Below are 17,582 nucleotides of genomic sequence, written 5' to 3'. Positions count from 1 at the left end.
ACTGCATTCTGGAGGACGGAGTGAGACGGTCACCTCCATTGTCCTCGATACTCTCCCTGCTCTGCCTCTTCTGGGACAGGGAATGCTGGGTAGTTATTTCATCTCCTTGTACTTTAGTTTCCGTACATATAAAATGGGGGGATAGCACCAGTCTGTTTGCAACAGGGATGTCGAAACTAAAGCTGCTGACATGAACAAGGGGCCCAGATGCCTGGCACAGAAAAAGCCCTCCTTTTTCTTATTAGCATGAGGCTTGGCAGTGAGGCTAACATCCTGCCCTTGCACGGCATAACTCTGGACTTAGGGACAGCACTGCTATGCCCTCTTTTCACTTATGCTGTGGGTGTGTGCATCTGAACCGGACAGAGGAGAGGTGTTGTGGTCTGTGACGCCCAAGGGATGAAGGGAATGAGCGAGGGATGAAGGAATGGGAGGAGCAGCATCGAGAGTCGGGCGGAGCACTCTGCCAGTCCCGGGCCATAGCACAGATCCAACAGCCAGAGCCCCAGCATCCAGGACGGGGACATGCAGGTCGGTGATGAGATGAACTGGGAAGAGTGAGGTCCCAGGAAGTACAGATGTTCTGGCTGAAGGCTAACTATCCAGCTGCTAAAATCATATCAGATAATCCGGCAACTCTGCTTCTGGGTGCATACCCCAAAGAATTGAAAGCAGAGTCTTAAAGAGATATTTTTATACACATATTCATAGCAGCATGGTTTATAAGGGCTACGGAGTGCCATCAGTGAAAATGGCCACCAACAGACAAATGAATGGACATATACAACATGCAACGGAAGGAAGGAAATACTGACATGTGTGGATAACGTCATGGATAGGTCCTGACGTTATTCTAAGTAAACGGTATCAACCAAATGTTTGCATCCCCCCTCCCCCTACAATTCCTCTGTTGAAGTCTAATCCCCAAGGTGGTGATAGGACATAGGGACCTTGAGGGCAACTATATTGATGGAATTAGGAGATGGGGTCTGGGAAGTAATGAAGTCACGAGACTGGAGCCCTCCTAAAAGAGACCCCATGGAGATCCCACTTTTCCTCCACCACATGAGGATACAGGGAGAAGACGACCATGTATGACACAGAAAGCCGGCCCTCACCGGACACCCGTCCGAGTCTGGATCGTGAACATTCCAGCAACAAACTTCTTGTTGCTCATTAACAGCCAGCTGTGGCAGTCCTTCTGCAGCCTGAGAAGACCGATACAGTGAACAAGCCCGTCACGAAAAAGACAAGACCTGATGGCTTCATATGAGAGAGATGTAGACCAGTCAGAGTCAGAGACAAAGAAGAGGAGGGCAGTTACGAGGGGTTGGCGGGGGGGGGGGGGCGGGAATGGGGAGCTGGGGCTTAAGGGATGCAGAGTTCACATTCTGCAAGATGGAAAGAGCTCTGGAGATGGACGGTGGTAGCACAGCAATGTGCGTTTACTCAACACCACTGATGCGACACGCCAACGTGGTAAGATGTAGTGAGTGCCATGTGCCTTATCCGACGCCAAAAATATTTTAATCTACCAACAGAGCTCCATAAAACCACGAGGGATCAGAGTTATAGCAGAAATGGACCAGGAAAACCCTGCTCATGATTTCACAAGCTTTAAGAAGTTGCTCAGGAGAGGGGCGCCTGGGTGGCTCAGTCAGTTAAGCATCCAACTTCAGTTCAGGTCATGATTCTCACAGCTTATGAGTCTGAGCCCCAAGTCATGCTCTGTGCTGACAGCTCAGAGCCTGGAGCCTGCTTTGGAAGGCAGCTATGCTCACCACTATACCACCAATGCTGGAGCCTGCTTTGGATTCTGCGTTTCCCTCTCTCTCTCTGCCCCTCTACCAATTCTCTCTCTTTCTCAAAAATAAATAAACAAACAAAACGAAGTTGCTCAGGAGAGCAAGCTCTGAACGTGTTAGCTGTCGAACCCCGTTCCCCAGAGCCCTGCTCGGCCAGCAGAGCATAGCTGTGAGCGCTCAGAAGCAAGACGCTCTTCCGCCCTCGGCCAAGGGCCATGGTCAGGCTCACCTGCTGCTTCTGGGGCTGAGGGTTGTCGTGGCCCCAAAGCGGGCCAACCAGTGCAAAACTCTGAGCGCCGGCCCGGTGCACGGTACCTTCGCCGTGACGGGAGCTTACCTGGAGGTCATAGAGAAAGCGAAAACGGCTTCGTTGGCTCGCAGCCTCTCTCACAGCCCGAGCCAGGTCCACGGACCCCTTCCCGCCGACCGCCCAGTGATAGCAGGGGACCGCATCAAAGGCGCCGGCCCGCTTGGCCAGCTCACACACCAAGTCGATCTCCGCGCGGGTGTCGGTCCTGGTGATGAAGACGGTTGTGGTTTTGCATCTGTATTCATTTAGGGATGTTTTTAAAGAAAGACTAACCGTTTATACAGAACTTTTGCTCTCCAACACTGAATATATTTTAAACATCAGAAGTGGTTACATGGTGTTTAAATAAATCAGACTTAAAGAAAAGCACTGAGGGAAGAACAAAAAGGACCTCTCTAACAGGACTCGAATAGTTCAAGTTGTTAAGGGTTTTATTGAGAAAATTCCATAACATAACGCTTTGATCCTTCAGACAGAAATGCTGGGTGGAATTAAAGAAAAAAAAAAAGAAGCCAAGGAAATGTTAACTCACTATATAGATTTCATTTCCTATAAACATTTGAGGAACTTCTGTTAAAATGAAACCAATCCAAACGAAGCCAACCAGACAGAAGGAGCAGAGTATTTCCATATAGTTTTCGACAAAGCGGAGAAAGACCACTAACACCCTTAAGACACAAACAGATCACAGGGTGGCCTGTAAGAGGAGCACATTGAAAGCGGGGAAGGGGATGGGGATGGGGCATTGCACTCACTTGAAGACATTCAGAGCCACAACCACGGGAACCCCAAAGAGCTGAGCAATCTGGATCTGCTTCTGAAGGTTACAGCAGCCGTCTGCCACCAGCTGGATATTCTGGAAGAAAACCAGACCCCCATTTACACCTCCCACTGAAGCTGCCACACTGAACCAGCTTGTCCACTCTGGCAGGCTTCGCTTCCATCTTGCTCACTTGACTGGCCTAGAAGCTATTCAAGTAAGACCATAAATTGATCCCCCCCCCCGCCCCAAAAGGCGGCTATGGAAAGAGGAGGCCCTTTTCCAAAGTAATTTCTGAACTCATTCTGGGTCCAGTGACATATCTGGGTCTGGAGGCGGGCGGCTATTTCTGCTGCTGGCTGGTGGCCGGGGCATAAGCAGTGCGCTCAGGCTCTGCGGGTTGGTAGACAAGAGGGCACAAGGCCCGGGGAGGGTGAGGAGTGCCGTCCGGCAGTTCCCGGCTCAAATCCCTGGTGCCACCTGCAGGAGCTATAAGGTACTGCTGCTGGGAAATCAAAGTTCAATTCACCTGAGAGTCCAGTAACTCAAGCAAGTGTTAAAGCCAACGTATACGTTCCAGAAGTCAGTTTTTTCCACATCAGAAGAATGCATGGGTAGAAGTTTCGGGTTTGTTTCTGTGCTGGATGGAGACTGAGCTCCAGTTTTGATGGCTGCCCAGAGGGTAGGGAACAGGGCATACATGAAGCCTACATCCATCATTTCTTGAGAATGAAGAGTTAACTGAATGGACTTTGTTCTCTGCCCCCACCCATTTGCTCCCAGATTATTAGAAAAGCAGTTTTCCGAGAAGCCACTGGGAGAGGGCTCATTCACTGGTTGAAAGTCAGCTGCTCGCCCATTGGGTACTGGGTTTGGATGGTTCTTAATATAAGCCTTCAAAACACCTGCTCTTACCTCCTCTGTATATTCTTTCTTAAGTGGGACACCGGCAGTCACCTGAGACAAGAAAAGACAAAAAATAAGAAAAAAAATCCATCGAAATGCTTTTTCTGATACTTGTTGCAATGAAGAGTAGCGTGTAGGTTGAATTTCTAGTAGCTTCGTGGAAATGCATCCGAGGAAGCCACGCGGATCGCAGCAGTAGCGAACCTCCCCTCTCCCGGCAGCTCTCTGGCCTGCCCACAGCACCCGCCTCCGCCCTCGGGCAGACCCAAATGCACACCTGTGACCTGTCTCCTCCACCCACTTTCCTTGAATCCAAATACATCCAAGAGGGTCTGGTTAAAGTAGCAGGGAATTCTTAGGTAAGAGCAAATAAATGCCTTTTACTTAACTGTGCCCAGCAGGCTGAGCACATTGAAAAGCCCAAATACATCGAAAAAACTTGGGTGAATTTAAAAAGGGTTAAGTGGCTTGGAACCTCGAAACTTGGCATTGTGTTTACGAACCTGGGGGCTTGTTTTTATCTTCTTTGAAATAAAAGGCAGTTAATCTGCATCGCACCAAACACTGAAGTGGGGAAGCCTTACTTATTGTCACTGGGAATCTAACTACTTATACTGTCCCTTTTTCTTTTTGCTAAAAAAAATGCTTACTCGGATAAAGATAGAAAAGAAAACCAAATCATGGTCACCTTTTTGGGAAGGTGCATTCAAAACCACAAAATGTGCTTTTAAACCAATAACTTGCAACATTAATAATCTTATGGGAAGCTTTTAAAAAACACTGGTTCCTGGGCTCCAACCAGACTAATTACAGAACCAGGATTTCTGGGGGCAGGACCCAGAATCAATATTTAGAAATTCCTCAGCTGGGGAGCCTGGGTGGCTCAGCTGGTTAAGCGTCTCTTGATTTGGCTCAGGTCATGATCTCATGAGTGAGACTGAGCCCCCGCTCCCCGTTGGGATTATCTCTTCCTCTTTCTCTGCCCCTCCCCCAGTCATTCTCTCTCTCAGTAAATAAACATCTGAAAAGTAAATAAAAATAACTCCTCAGCTGATTCTTTTTTTAGAGTTTATTTGCAGAGGGAGAGAAAGACAGAGCATGAGTACAAGGAGGAAAGAGGGGGAGAGGGAGACAGAAAGAGAGAGGGAGAGAGAGAATCCCAAGCAGGCTCTGTACCGTCAGTGCAGAGCCCTATGTGGGGCTCAAACTCACAAACTGTGAAATCATGACCTGAGCTGAAATCAAGAGCCTGATGCTTAATCAACTGAGGCACAAGGTGCCTCTCAGCTGATTATAATTCAAGCCAATATTGAGAACTTCTCACAGGTGCCCATTATCCTAGCATAAAATGGAACTTACAATTTGAGTAAAACCTGATTTACACAAAGTGTACCATCATTCTCAATAAATTCTAAATAATATTAAAGTAATGGCTATCATTTCTCTCTCTCTCTCTCTCTTTTTTTCTTATGGGCCTAGTTTCTCACAATGTAGAGGGTGGCCAGGGCGGGTTAAAGATGAGGAAGCCGATGTTAAGAGAAGACAAGGTGTCTTGGCCAAGATCACGCAGCAAACAAGAGGTCGAACAGGGACCTGACTACAACAGGGCTCTGAAATCCTGCATTGTTTCTGCCTACAGCCGACTGCTAGAACGTATTTGTGCACTGAGGGCACATGACTTACTCCCCTCTCATGGAAGATGCCTGAGACTATTAAAAATCCTTTGAAAACCAGTTTCCTCTGTGAAAGACTTTTTCGTTGGGGTGTGGGGACCTAATAAAGGACTTTCACATGGGGTTTCCCAGCAGTACCGTGGAGTAAACCACGGACGGAATCTTTCGGTGGGAACAACTGAAATGCTAGATTAAAAAAAGAATGTGATCTCTCTCTCTGACCCTCCCTGCTCACGCTGTCTCTCTCTGTCTCTCAAAAATAAATAAAAAACATAAAAAAAATTAAAAAAAGAATTTGAATACTGAAAACAAACTGAGGGCTGAAGAGGGAGGGGGGAAGGGGACGGGGGTTGATGGTCATGGAGGAGGGCACTTGTGGGGAAGAGCACTGGGTGTTATATGGAAACCAACTTGGTAATAAACTATTTAATTAAAAAATAAAATAAAAAATAAAAAATTTAAAAGTTTCTAAACTATTAAATAAGAAGAATGTGAGATATTGGAGAGTTGGCAACACATAGAGAGTTCTGTGGAATTGATTATAAGCACAAGAAGAATGGGTGGTACACACGTGTCAAAAGTAGAGAGGACGGGGCTCCTGGGGGGTTCAGTCAGTTAACTTTGGTTCAGGTCATGACCTCATGGTTCATGGGTTCGAGCCCCCTGTTGGGCTCTGTGCTGACAGCTCAGAGCCTGGAGCCTCCTCCTTTGGAGTCTGTGTCTCCCTCTCTCTGCCCCTCCCCTGCCCACACTCTGTCTCTCCTCTGTCTCTCAAAAATAAACAAACATTGAAGAAAATTTTTCAAAAAAAAGTAGAGAGCATTAACAAAACCAAGAGTCAGTTCTTAAAAAGACTAACAAAATTGACGGCACTCTGGTAAGATTTTGTTTTAAAGGAACGGAAACATATAGCTACACAGGTAGAGGGAGAATTAGTAATATACCATGACCAACTTTATACCAACACACTTGAGAACAGAGGGGAATTAACACCCGTCTAACACTTATTAGAACTCCTTTAAGAAGAAAGAGGAAGCCTAAGTTGTTGCAGTCATTTAAAAAATTAAATCTATGGTTAAAAATCTACCCCTCCCTGATAAGCCACAAGCTTACACATCGTTACTGGTGAATTCCTCCCATCTTTGGGTAAACAGATTATTCTAACGTTATAAGATCCCTCATAAAGTACATAAAACAGAAGGAATACTATTCAATTTAGTTTATGTGGCTGACATCTCACTCAAAAATGTAGGTGCAAAGATCCTACTTAAAATATTGGGAAATTGATAAGCAAAATTCAGTCCATGAAATTCTTGAAATTCAGTTCACTTGTTCATGAAAAAGATAATACATTCCCAAGTTAGATTTATTCTAGGAAAGTAGATTCACTTCATATGTGAGCGCTAAGCAATATAATTTGTAGTATTAATAGATTAAACAGGAAAGCCATATCATATCAATAGATGAAGGGAATTACTGAACACTTATTCAGAATAAAAACATGGCAAACTAAGAATAGAAGCCAATTTCCTTAATTTGGTAAAAATAATTTACTACCTACCCATCTACAGAAAAATCACACTTAATGATGAAGTACTAAATGTATTCTATTTCAGGTGAGAAATCAGAAAAGGATACCACTCCTATTTAATACTGCATCACAACTACAAAGAACTGCTTAGTGAGATAAGAAAAAGAGTATAAAGATTAGGAAGGAAGAAACAGTCACTATTTTGAGTCCTGCGTGCCCACATGGAACTCGAAAGTATCCACAGGTAAATGAGCACCAGTCACAAGACACCTGTAGCGTCACAGAGATGGGCGCACGGCAGGGTGACTAAGTTAAGAATCCTGTATCGCACACTTAAAAGTTGTTGGGAGTAGATCCTAAAAGCTCTCTTTGCAAGAAAGTTTTTTTAACTGTGCACAGTGACAGAGGTTCACTGGACCTGTGATCCTTTTGTGAGGCATTCACACCTCCAATCATTGTTTTACACCTAAAATAAATATAAGGTTTTAGGTCAACTATACCTTCATTAAAAAAAGAGGATTTTGAAACGTCACGTGGATGTAAAAGCAGTATAAAATAGCATTAAAAAAAAGCAGTATAAAATCTGGAAGGGAATCTGTTAAACTATACAAAAATATAAAGTGCCCAGTAACAAATTCATGAAAAGAAAGAGGAGCCCTTTGTGGGATTCACTGTAAATTGTTATTAAAAGACACTTAAAAAGACCTAAGGCAATAGAGGTAGCGTAGATGGGGACTTGTCAGATGTCCCTAAGTTGTTGTGCTGATATAATGAATGCTATTCCAATGAAAATCCTAAAAAGCTTCTTTATGCAACTTTATGAACTAATTCGGAAATGCATCTGGAGTGAAAAGGCCGGTCCCAGGCCAGGCATGCATGAAGCCACAGAACGACCTGCAGGAGTTTGCCATGACGGCTCTCTGTGCGGCACAGCCCCAATTGTAAGTAAACAGACCAGCAGAACGGAACTGACATGCCAGAGAAAGACCTACACGTGTACGGAGAACCTATTTATCACACAAAGTAGGCTTGAAGATACGAAAGGAGGGAATATTTAAATGAATAGTATTGGCCCATTGGTTATTCATATATACATACTACACTTGATCTTAGCCAAAAGGCCGAGAAGCGATATTCATATATATATATATATAAAAAAAGGAAAATTAGACCTGGTGATTGCACCGTAGATGAAAATCAGTAGCAATGGGCACGTTGGTTAATTTCAGGTATCAGCTTTTGCCACAGGGTGCTCAGGGATTTGGCTGAACATTATCCTGGGTATTTCTGTGGGGTGTTTTGGACTGGAGTAAAGCAGATCTCCTGTGCCTCCAATAAGGCACCGTGCCATGTGGGTGGGCTGTATCGAATCAGCTGAAGGCCCTTATAGAACAGAAAGATTCTGTGCAAGAAGAGTTCTCCAGCAGACAGCACATCAGCCCTCCTGGATCTGCAGCCTGAGGAACTGCTCTGTAGGCTTCGGACATGTCAACCTCCATACACATGTGAGCCGGTTCCTTATAATAAATCTACGTATATAAACACACATCATATTACTTCTTAATACAGTGTGTTTAAAGAATTAATTGCAAAGGGATATCTGGATCCATACGTATAAAAATATTAGTTCTTGAACTGCACCGTGAATGGTCGGCACTTTGGAAGACAGGATATGCATTTAAATAATTGGGGCTAAAATGGGCAAGTTGGAGGGTCACAGGATTTTCCACTGCACAGATTATGGGGGAAAAAAAAAACCAAGCTGAATAAACATAAGAGGCCAGCATGGTTATTAGTATAATGCTATCCCAAGGAAGTAGAAATTATAATGGCTCAAAAACATTACCACAGAGTTGTTTCAAGTAGGAGGAAAGACACTGAGACGGATAGTACAGACTGCAGGATTAAGGAGATGAAAGTCCATTTATTACTCAGTTGTTGAAAACACTTCCTGGATATGGGCTACGCCAGGCATTAGGGATATGGAAATTAGTAAGACATAGTCCCTAATCTCAAGGAATTCAGAGTTGAGAAGGGGGATGCCTGTAGAGACATTCATAAAACAATGTGAGTCAGAAGGCTCTTCGGAAGCCCGGGGGGGGGATAGGAAGCTTCACCAGGCTTCCAGAGCCTTCCTTTTATCATCATCCACCCAAATCTGTGCCTACTAAGCTCGAACCCTGATACCATCAATGGCATGGAGCCAGGATGAGAAGCAGAAGAGGTACAAAAAGATTACGGTTAGAGGACAATGCGACCGCTGTACAACAAGCGCGTACCTTAAGATGAACTAAAACAGGATGATAAATCGCGTACACAGGTTTGACAGGGCAGATACGAGAGTGTGGAAAAACACCTGACTAAAACTCAAGAGACCTTGCGTCTGATTAGTCCCCTAAACAGAAGGATGATACTAAGCAAATCACTGAATCCTTCTGTTACCTCAGTAACTTCATCTTTACAAACACTGACCCAGACTTAGATGATCTTGAAGCCCTTTCCAGTATTAAAGCCCTTTGATTTTATACTGTCCAGGGTGCAAAACAGGGAGGGAGAATTCCAAATGCATCTTATGGGAGGTAGAAATTGTTTTTTTGAAAATGGAAATTGTATGCAGATTCAAAATCTAAAGTGAAAGAGACAGTGTAGTGACAAATGGGGTTTTGAACAAAATGAGAATTCTTTAGGATTTATGGCTTAATTCCATATGTTCTGTCAATCTCTCATTTGAATTAATGGTGATACATTGGTCCATGAACTAGTTAAATGTCTATTACCAGAGGCTTTGGGATTCGTGTTTGCCCTTCATTCATGGTCAGCTCTGCCTGGTGGACAGAGGAGGGAATTTGGATCTAAGTCTCATGCTTCAGATCTGGCTCTCTGCAGGCCTGGTCACACGGTCCACATTCCGTGAACAGAATGAACCCCAACATCCCTTATCTGTAAAATGGGATATGAGGGGCGCCTGGGTGGCCCTGTCAGTTAAGCGTCCGACTTCGGCTTAGGTCATGATCTCACAGTTCATGGGTTCGAGACCCGTGTCGGGCTCTGTGCTGACAGTTCAGAGCCTGGAGCCTGTCTTCTGATTCTGTGTCTCCCTCTCCCTCAGGCCCTTCCTTGCTCACGCTCTCTCTCTCTCTCTCTCTCAAAAATAAATAAAAACATAAATAAATAAATAAGTAAATAAATAAAATGGGATAATGTCAGCCTTTCCCAGGACGAAGAACTGCTAAAATGATTATACAGTGCATGTCACAGACGTGTTTCACGATGGCAAACCTGTTACTCATTCTTGCTACAGAATAATCATTGATTATGTGACTTCTATATACACAGGATTACCAATTAAGAAATGAGATCTGGTACTCTGTCTCATGTGACCACAGTATAAATGATAAAAACACTCTGACTTATTTTATTTCGAAGATAATTACTTGGCATAACATTTCGTATCCTCCCTTTGAAAAAAACCTTCAAAACGAAAAAAAGAAAAACATTTCGTCTTTGCTACGGAAAGGAAAAGTTTTCTCTCAGATGTATGTGAATGATGCATATAAGATAGGTTAATGTGAAAAGTCTGTAAAAACATGAAAACAGGGTGCGTTTTCCAAACAAAGCTCTTGTAGAAATAATCCAGTGCTAAAACAGAGCTGTGAAGTGAGATCAGAATAAAACAGAGACGGAAGGAACATAGTTCTAGAATGAAATCTGATGGGACACTGCACCAGTGAACCAAGAAACTATCTGTACGAACACCCACGAAAGCCATCATTCCTCATCCTTATGTTCTCTGCTCAGGAACAAGAGCCTCTATCATCTCCTTACCCCCTGGGGTTATGAAATGTTGATCTGAGTTTCGGATATAAGTCTTAGGACTAAAAAGTGGTTACACGATGCTCCTTTCCAAAATACTGCTTAGAGATGACTTTGTGAGTATCATCCTTTACTTGAACTTACGAAATGATCAGTGCCCCGTGACGGGGATTTGTCATTTAAGAAAACTGCAGTTACGAAGTAGGTTTGAAAAAGTCAGATGCGAAAAGTCGGCTTCACCTTAACTTTGGAATGCGAGTGACTAGGACGGAAGTTTGGGACTTACGCTCGGCCCGCCCCCGTGCATCTTCAGAGCCCGCACGGTTGCCACCAGCACCACCACGTTGGGCACCAAGCCGGACGCTCGACATTTGATGTTGAAAAATTTCTCCATTCCAATATCAGCACCAAAGCCAGCTTCAGTTACTGTGGAGAATCAAGGTGGAGACTTGCTATCATTGTCTCAAAACAAGAGAGGTTTTAGAGTTAGCAGTTGTTGGGTAGGACTCAGGGTCCAAGGACAGTTTAAGCCCCCCACCACACCCCGTGCCATTGTTTCTTGCTCACAAGCAGCGGTAGACTGATTGTCCCATGGTCGCAGAAAATGTTCTGCTTCCCTGCGTTCTCTAAAAAGACGGCTCTCTACGCAGCTTTAGACTGCGGTGCCTTAAGGATTCATTGCCACGGTCAAAATTCTTCTGGTATGTACACTCAAAGCAAAGCATTTCTTAACCACAGATGGGACAATCAACTTTTTAATCGGGTTCCAAATTATATCAGAGGACATTGCTAGCATGATTAGCATCAGAAGAGCCTTTCTTACCTTTTTTAAAAAATATTTTTTAATGTTTATTTTTCAGAGAAAGAGACAGAGCACGAGTGGGGAAGGGGCAGGAAGAGAAGGAAACAGCAGAATCCAAAGCAGGCTTTAAGCTCTAAGCTGTCAGCACAGAGCCCGACGAGGGGCTCGAACCCACAAATTGTGTGATCATGATCTGAGCCCAGATCGGACACTTAACCATCTGAGCCACCCAGGCGTCCCTTTTTCTTACTTTTTATAACATGCATAGAATCGCTTATTTGGTGCCACCATTGTTTCATGTTTGTTGCATCACTTGACAAAATTCAAGTTATCAGAGGGGGTTAAGAAGATGAATCATCAGGCTTGATAAAATAGCATCTTTAGACCCTAACCCCAGAGGACACTCATCTTTAGTCATCCCCTCCTCTGCCCCAGAATTGCTAGAAAAGTTACCACAGAAGTAAGTGAGAGAATACATAACAAAGCCTTCCCAGATAATACTAGTGACTGACGTGCAGTCAGCAGCACACAACGCACTTCCACATGCGAAGGTCAGCTCTAGGACGGGCACAGGCACCATAACCACCAGGGCCTTACCAGGTACCCCACACCCAGTGAGTCACAATAAGCATTTTTACAAGATCCCCAGGTGAGGCAGATGCCTGGTAAGATCTGAGAAGCACACGCTAGGAACACCACCAATGTAACAGGAAGTAAACATTCATGAAACACACACTACATATTGACAGTTCAAGCAAGGCCATAATTTACGGCAGAGGTAGGAATTGGCAGTAAAAAAATTTACTAAGATAAAATCAAACCATTTAGAATGTGCGTGAATGAAGATATTTGAGCACTCACTAAACACACACATGTTAACAAGAATTGAAGAAATAAAATCCTGAAGTGTCACATACAACTTTAAATTCTAAATACATCAATCCATCATTCTAATTTTTTACGGTTTCCTTTAAGTCCTTCATATTCTTGCATAATTTTTATAGAATAGGTAGAGTTCTGTCGTTTGCTCCTTTAAGATTTTCGGGCTTTTCTCGCGGTACTGCAGACTTTCAGAATTTACGAACCTGTGTGGCAGTCTCTCATTTTGTTAGGTTGACGTATGAAGATTTACAAAACTGTTCCCCCTGTTATTAGACATTTGGGTTGTTTCCAATATAAATAACACTGGAAAATATCTGTGCATGTGAGATTTAACCTCTTTCACATTATATTCTTGGAATAAATTCCCAAGGGTGAGAGCATGGTGCCAGTGGACATAAAATTTTTTATGACTGCTGATATGCTTTTGACAAATCGAAAACTATTTCTTTAAGAATATTCAATTTGGAATGAATTTAGCCATAAAGTTGTTTTTTTTCCTTTGTTTTATTTTCTTTGAATAAGCGACGCAGCAGAACAAGTTAAAGCAGTCAACAGGCGTTCCTTTTTTACACGCTGTTCGGGACAGTTCTAGTGACTTGACCAGTGGTGGTGAAAACCAGGGAAGGTCACGGACAGGGACAATCCCGATCCCAGTGGGATCCCAGGAGTAACCAGTGGTGATGGGAGCATGGTGGTGACGTAGTGGACTCCAGAAGATGAGTGTTTAGTTGATTTTGTCAAAGGTCACGACAGCCGGGGCTCCCGGTAGGGGAGTGGTGACCATGCTACTGGGATCTAGACTCCCTTCCAGCTGTGCATATGGGCGTCCATTAGTGACCATCAAAAAATGAATGCTGGTCATTTACATAACCTATTTGAGTCTCAATGTCTTCATTTGGCCTGTTGGGAGGATTAAGTGAGATAGCAAGGTAAAGTACTCAGTGACTGCTCTCCTGGGGCATCGTGGGAGCTCCCCAAAATGGTCTGTGTCATTATTACCAAGAGACCAATTTTCCCTCTTGCTACAAATCATACTCGATTCATAAGCATTTGTCGAATTCCTGCTATGTCCCGGCACTGTGCTCGGTAGTGGCCCAGGAATAGGGTCCAGTCCTCCAGGGACCAGAGACTCCCTGCTATTGGATTGGAGAGAAGGGGGACACGGTGCATGGGGAGGGATGGATGTTGCATGGTGGAACTGGAGAATGGTGCTCATGGAATCAGGCTTTAAGGGACAACAGGGTTTCTCCAGGCAGAGGAATAAGGAGCTGGGGTGGGGGAAGGAGAGAGAGGAGTGAAGGGGTTCACAGGGAAAGGAGAAAACAAGAGCAGAAATTGGTGTGTCAAGATGAAGAGAAATGATCCATGATGACTGAAGAAGTCTGTTACCTCAACCGACACGACCTGCTCTCTGGTGTGCTCAGTTCTGAGGAGCAGGGATGCAAGTGACAAAGTTGTGTGTGTGTGTGCATTTTTGTTTAAATGCTGTGATATTTGAAAAACTGCTTAACGTTGCCCTAGAGTCGGAGGTAGATTCTCGTGTGCCATTTTTCATCCCATGATTTCTAAGTCTTTCCAACTGGGTGCCAATTTCCACTCGCAGCTCCCCTAGTGGACTACGCTCTGTGAGGACGGAGCCAAGTCGCAGGACACACAATGGGCATCGATGACGTGACCGTGTACGTCTCTAAGACAAATAAAGGGAGCAGTAGGTTCAGATTCTGTGTCTCCCTCTCTCTGCCCCTCCCCTGCTCTCTCTCTCTCAAAAATAAATAAACATTTAAAAAAAAAAGCAAACAGGATTGAAAAGTTTTAACACACTTGGTCACAAATAGAACAGAATGGTTCACTGATAATAATTAAATCCCCTAAAAAGCTGCAAGCTTAAGTTCCCTTCCAGAACCTTCTCTTCCTTCATTCACAAGGTAGTTGCCATGGTCATCCCACTGTCATCAGCTCTCTGTGGCCTAAAGGAAAGACATCCAAGACCTCCAAGTTCCTGGTCACAAAGCCTGAGGCCACCCCACGGAACCTTGAGCGTGCACCTCTGTCCATCTTTGCTCTGCCTGCAAGTTTGTGCTCATATCCTAACATCAAGCTTCCTGTAGAGCCCGCACGTCTGATGTTTGTCATCTCTGCTCCTCCTCCAGACAGGAACATCTGGAACGCTCCTCTCTCCCCGCTCTCCTCTTTAACTCATTGCCCAAGCCTCAGCTCAGCTCTTCCAGAAACTTGCCCCGATGCTCTCAGGGAAAGGTGGCTACCCCTTCCAGCCCTCTGGCTTGCTCCTTCACGGGGCCCAAGCCTATCTCTGTGGGCGGTGTCCTAATGGGACTTGTGAGTCATCCCCCACTTGGAGGGCGCAGACCATGTCTTACTCATCTTTGGATGCCCGCTGCCTGTCACAGTCCCTGCTGCATGTGAATGAATTAACAAAGGTAAGAAGAAACGGTCAGAGGACGATTCAGAGTCAGTGGTGATCAAGTAAAGGCCATCATTTGGTGAAGACAGGCAGACACAAAAAATGAAACAATTAAAATGTTCTTATACCTCCCTTTCATGCTTCTCTTTTTTCTTTACAGTAGCAAAAGTTTAAATACAGGTATAAATGTCGTATCTGACAAAGATACGACCATCGCAAATGTCTACATAGGTTAGCTAAGCTTAATTTTATATTTTAGGAGGCACATTGAAAAAAAAAAAGTAGAACTGCAATGAGGGAAGGAAACAGGATGCAGTAATAAAGGTCCAGGGACCATGGCTTCCAAATGCAAAGGAAATATGGAAGCAAATAATGTGAAGAAAACAGAAGAACGTGCCAGATTCTCATGCTTCGAAGAGTGTTCTGAAATACTGCATGGAAGCATTTCTGTGTTCTTTGTTTTCAGATATCAGGCTGCTAAGGAAAACAGAGTATGGAAAAGATGTGCTATGCACAATCACCAGTCACCAAAATAAGGACCACTTAATAATGTGATGCCAACAAGTGTCAGCCAGGAAATGCACAGTGTGGATGGGGAGCTGCGTGTCTGTCTTACGCCATCGCGGGGTGGGGAGGTGAGCCGGGGACAAGCCCCTCTCACGGGCAGCTTCTACTTCCCAGACACTTCCTGAGAATTATCCTCAGAGAACCTGGAAGTTAAGTTTTCCTAGTGATCTCAAATAAGCAATTTGGTCACTCACTGATCACATTTGCCACCTTTGATAAATAACAAAAGAGATACACGAAAGAAATACTTATGGTTGATTTTAATACAGACCTGCTCTCGAGTCACGAAGCAAAGACACTATGATTTAGCATTCCTAAAAAGCACGTAATGTAATCTTCTGAAAGCTGCATATTTAAAATGGCTCCCAAGAAAATGTTTGCACATGCCACAACAATTATTTGTCTTGGCAATCTCTTTCTTCGGGGGTGGAGAGATGGTCACAGATGTTCAACTTAGGACATGAAGGAAAACAGGAAACTGACCGATACTCTTACTGGGTAAGCACAGAAGCGGTTAGTGATTTTATAGCGTGGCTTGACTCAACTTTATAACCCATAATCTGCCCAGAAAGGAAGTGTCGGTGGGTCTGGGTTTGGAAGGGACTAGCTATTTGGACAAAAACGGTTTGCCCTTTCACAGGAAAGGGAACTTAGGGTTCAGCGGGGGTGAAAACCAATACCGGACAAACCAGACAACCGGCTTCCCGGGGCAGCTCCGCGAGGGCCCCCAACTCCCATGTACGAACTCAACAGAGGGCACGTGTCAGCTCTCAAATTCGTGAATGAGGCAGAGAGATGACTTTCTATGTGTCAATTTATTCTGTCATGTGTCCAATCTGCAGTGCCCAATGCACAGAAGAAAATGTTAATCAAAATTAGGACTGAGATAAGCAAGCACAAATCAACTAACTTATTTTTTTAAAAAAGGTATTTATGTCATCACCTCCTCCTAGGTGGAACCTAAAAATTATGGATTCAGAAAATTCTAGAGCTGGGAGGGAACTAGCCCCCGCTGGGCTCGTACATGCCCGGCTAGTTATGTGCCTGAGGCAGGAGCCCGCTGCAGCGTCCCAGGTCCCTCTGGTCCTCAGCTCGGAGCTGTCCGTGCTGCACTGCGCGCTCTCTGCTACTTGGCATTCCACTCAAAATAGAGTGTTGTAATTGAACACATGCAGCACAGAATTAAGGAAAAACCTTCATTTCTTCTCATTCAACAATTACTGAACCTCCATTATTCTATGTGGCTCTTACCCACTCAAGTATGTATGCAAGTCTCTGCTGAGTGAGGACACATTTTTAACATGACGAAGATCGGAAATATTAATTAATTACCTAATTAAAAAGGAGTATCGTTCTGACCTTTTCCTTCTTTACTTTTTCTTCCTTGAATTCCTTTTGTTATTTTAAAATTTTTATTTACTTATGCAGATGCAGTAAATTTGAATTCGACTCTTTAAAAAAATTTTTTTAACGTTTATTCATTTTTGAGAGACAGAGCATGAGCGGGGGAGGGGCAGAGAGAGAGGGAGACATGGAATCTGAAGCAGGCTCCATTTGTGGGACTCAAACTCACAGACTGCGCGATCATGACCTGAGCTGAAGTCAGATGCTTAACTGCCTGAGCCACCCAGGTGCCCCTTGAATTCAATTCTGTTTTGCATTTACTTCTCACTGGTCTCGTGCTTTGGTACATTTACGGAACCCATTCCTATGGAGTTACAAATTTTAGTGGTAGATCAGTGGCTCTCTAATGGGGGAGGACTCTACCTCCCATGGGACATTCGGCAACATCACAGCATCTTGTAGGTGGGGATCAGATGCCGCCAAACATCCTACAAGGCACAGGATAGTCCCCTCACCTTGTCACCTTCCAAAAGAACCCCAAATTAGAATTACCCACTAAAATAACAAGCGTTTCACATTACCATGGTTCAAGCATGATCATGGTGCCTTGAACTTTCCAGATACTCTTCCTGAGAATGTTACAAATGCATTAGATGCTGGAATAAAAAATTATACAAAAGTATTACATTAATAACACCCTCATATAACAAGTTCCTGAAATACGAAATATGATAATCGCAGTAACAATTCTACGTGTATGCTACAAT

General features: G+C 44.1%; 1 protein-coding gene and 1 pseudogene across 2 annotated transcripts in view; both read right to left on the bottom strand.

Moving 5' to 3' along the window:
• The window catches only part of MTHFD1L (methylenetetrahydrofolate dehydrogenase (NADP+ dependent) 1 like), a 174,159-nt gene that overhangs the window by 64,498 nt on the left and 92,079 nt on the right, over positions 1–17,582 (bottom strand). The window contains exons 20-23 of one of the 2 annotated variants that reach the window (XM_029945150.1): positions 11,085–11,224; positions 3,791–3,832; positions 2,871–2,971; positions 2,143–2,350 (exon numbers count right to left, since the gene is read on the bottom strand). In XM_029945150.1, the coding sequence (XP_029801010.1) occupies positions 2,143–2,350; positions 2,871–2,971; positions 3,791–3,832; positions 11,085–11,224 (491 nt within the window). The remainder of the gene's footprint in view (positions 1–2,142; positions 2,351–2,870; positions 2,972–3,790; positions 3,833–11,084; positions 11,225–17,582) is intronic. The other variant, XM_029945151.1, reaches the window with a different exon arrangement.
• Positions 8,016–8,118, bottom strand: LOC115297223 (annotated as a pseudogene).

This window comes from Suricata suricatta, chromosome 7 (genome assembly GCF_006229205.1).
Source record: "Suricata suricatta isolate VVHF042 chromosome 7, meerkat_22Aug2017_6uvM2_HiC, whole genome shotgun sequence".
NCBI classification, from domain to species: domain Eukaryota; kingdom Metazoa; phylum Chordata; class Mammalia; order Carnivora; family Herpestidae; genus Suricata; species Suricata suricatta.
This window is presented reverse-complemented; position numbering and strand designations above follow the sequence as displayed.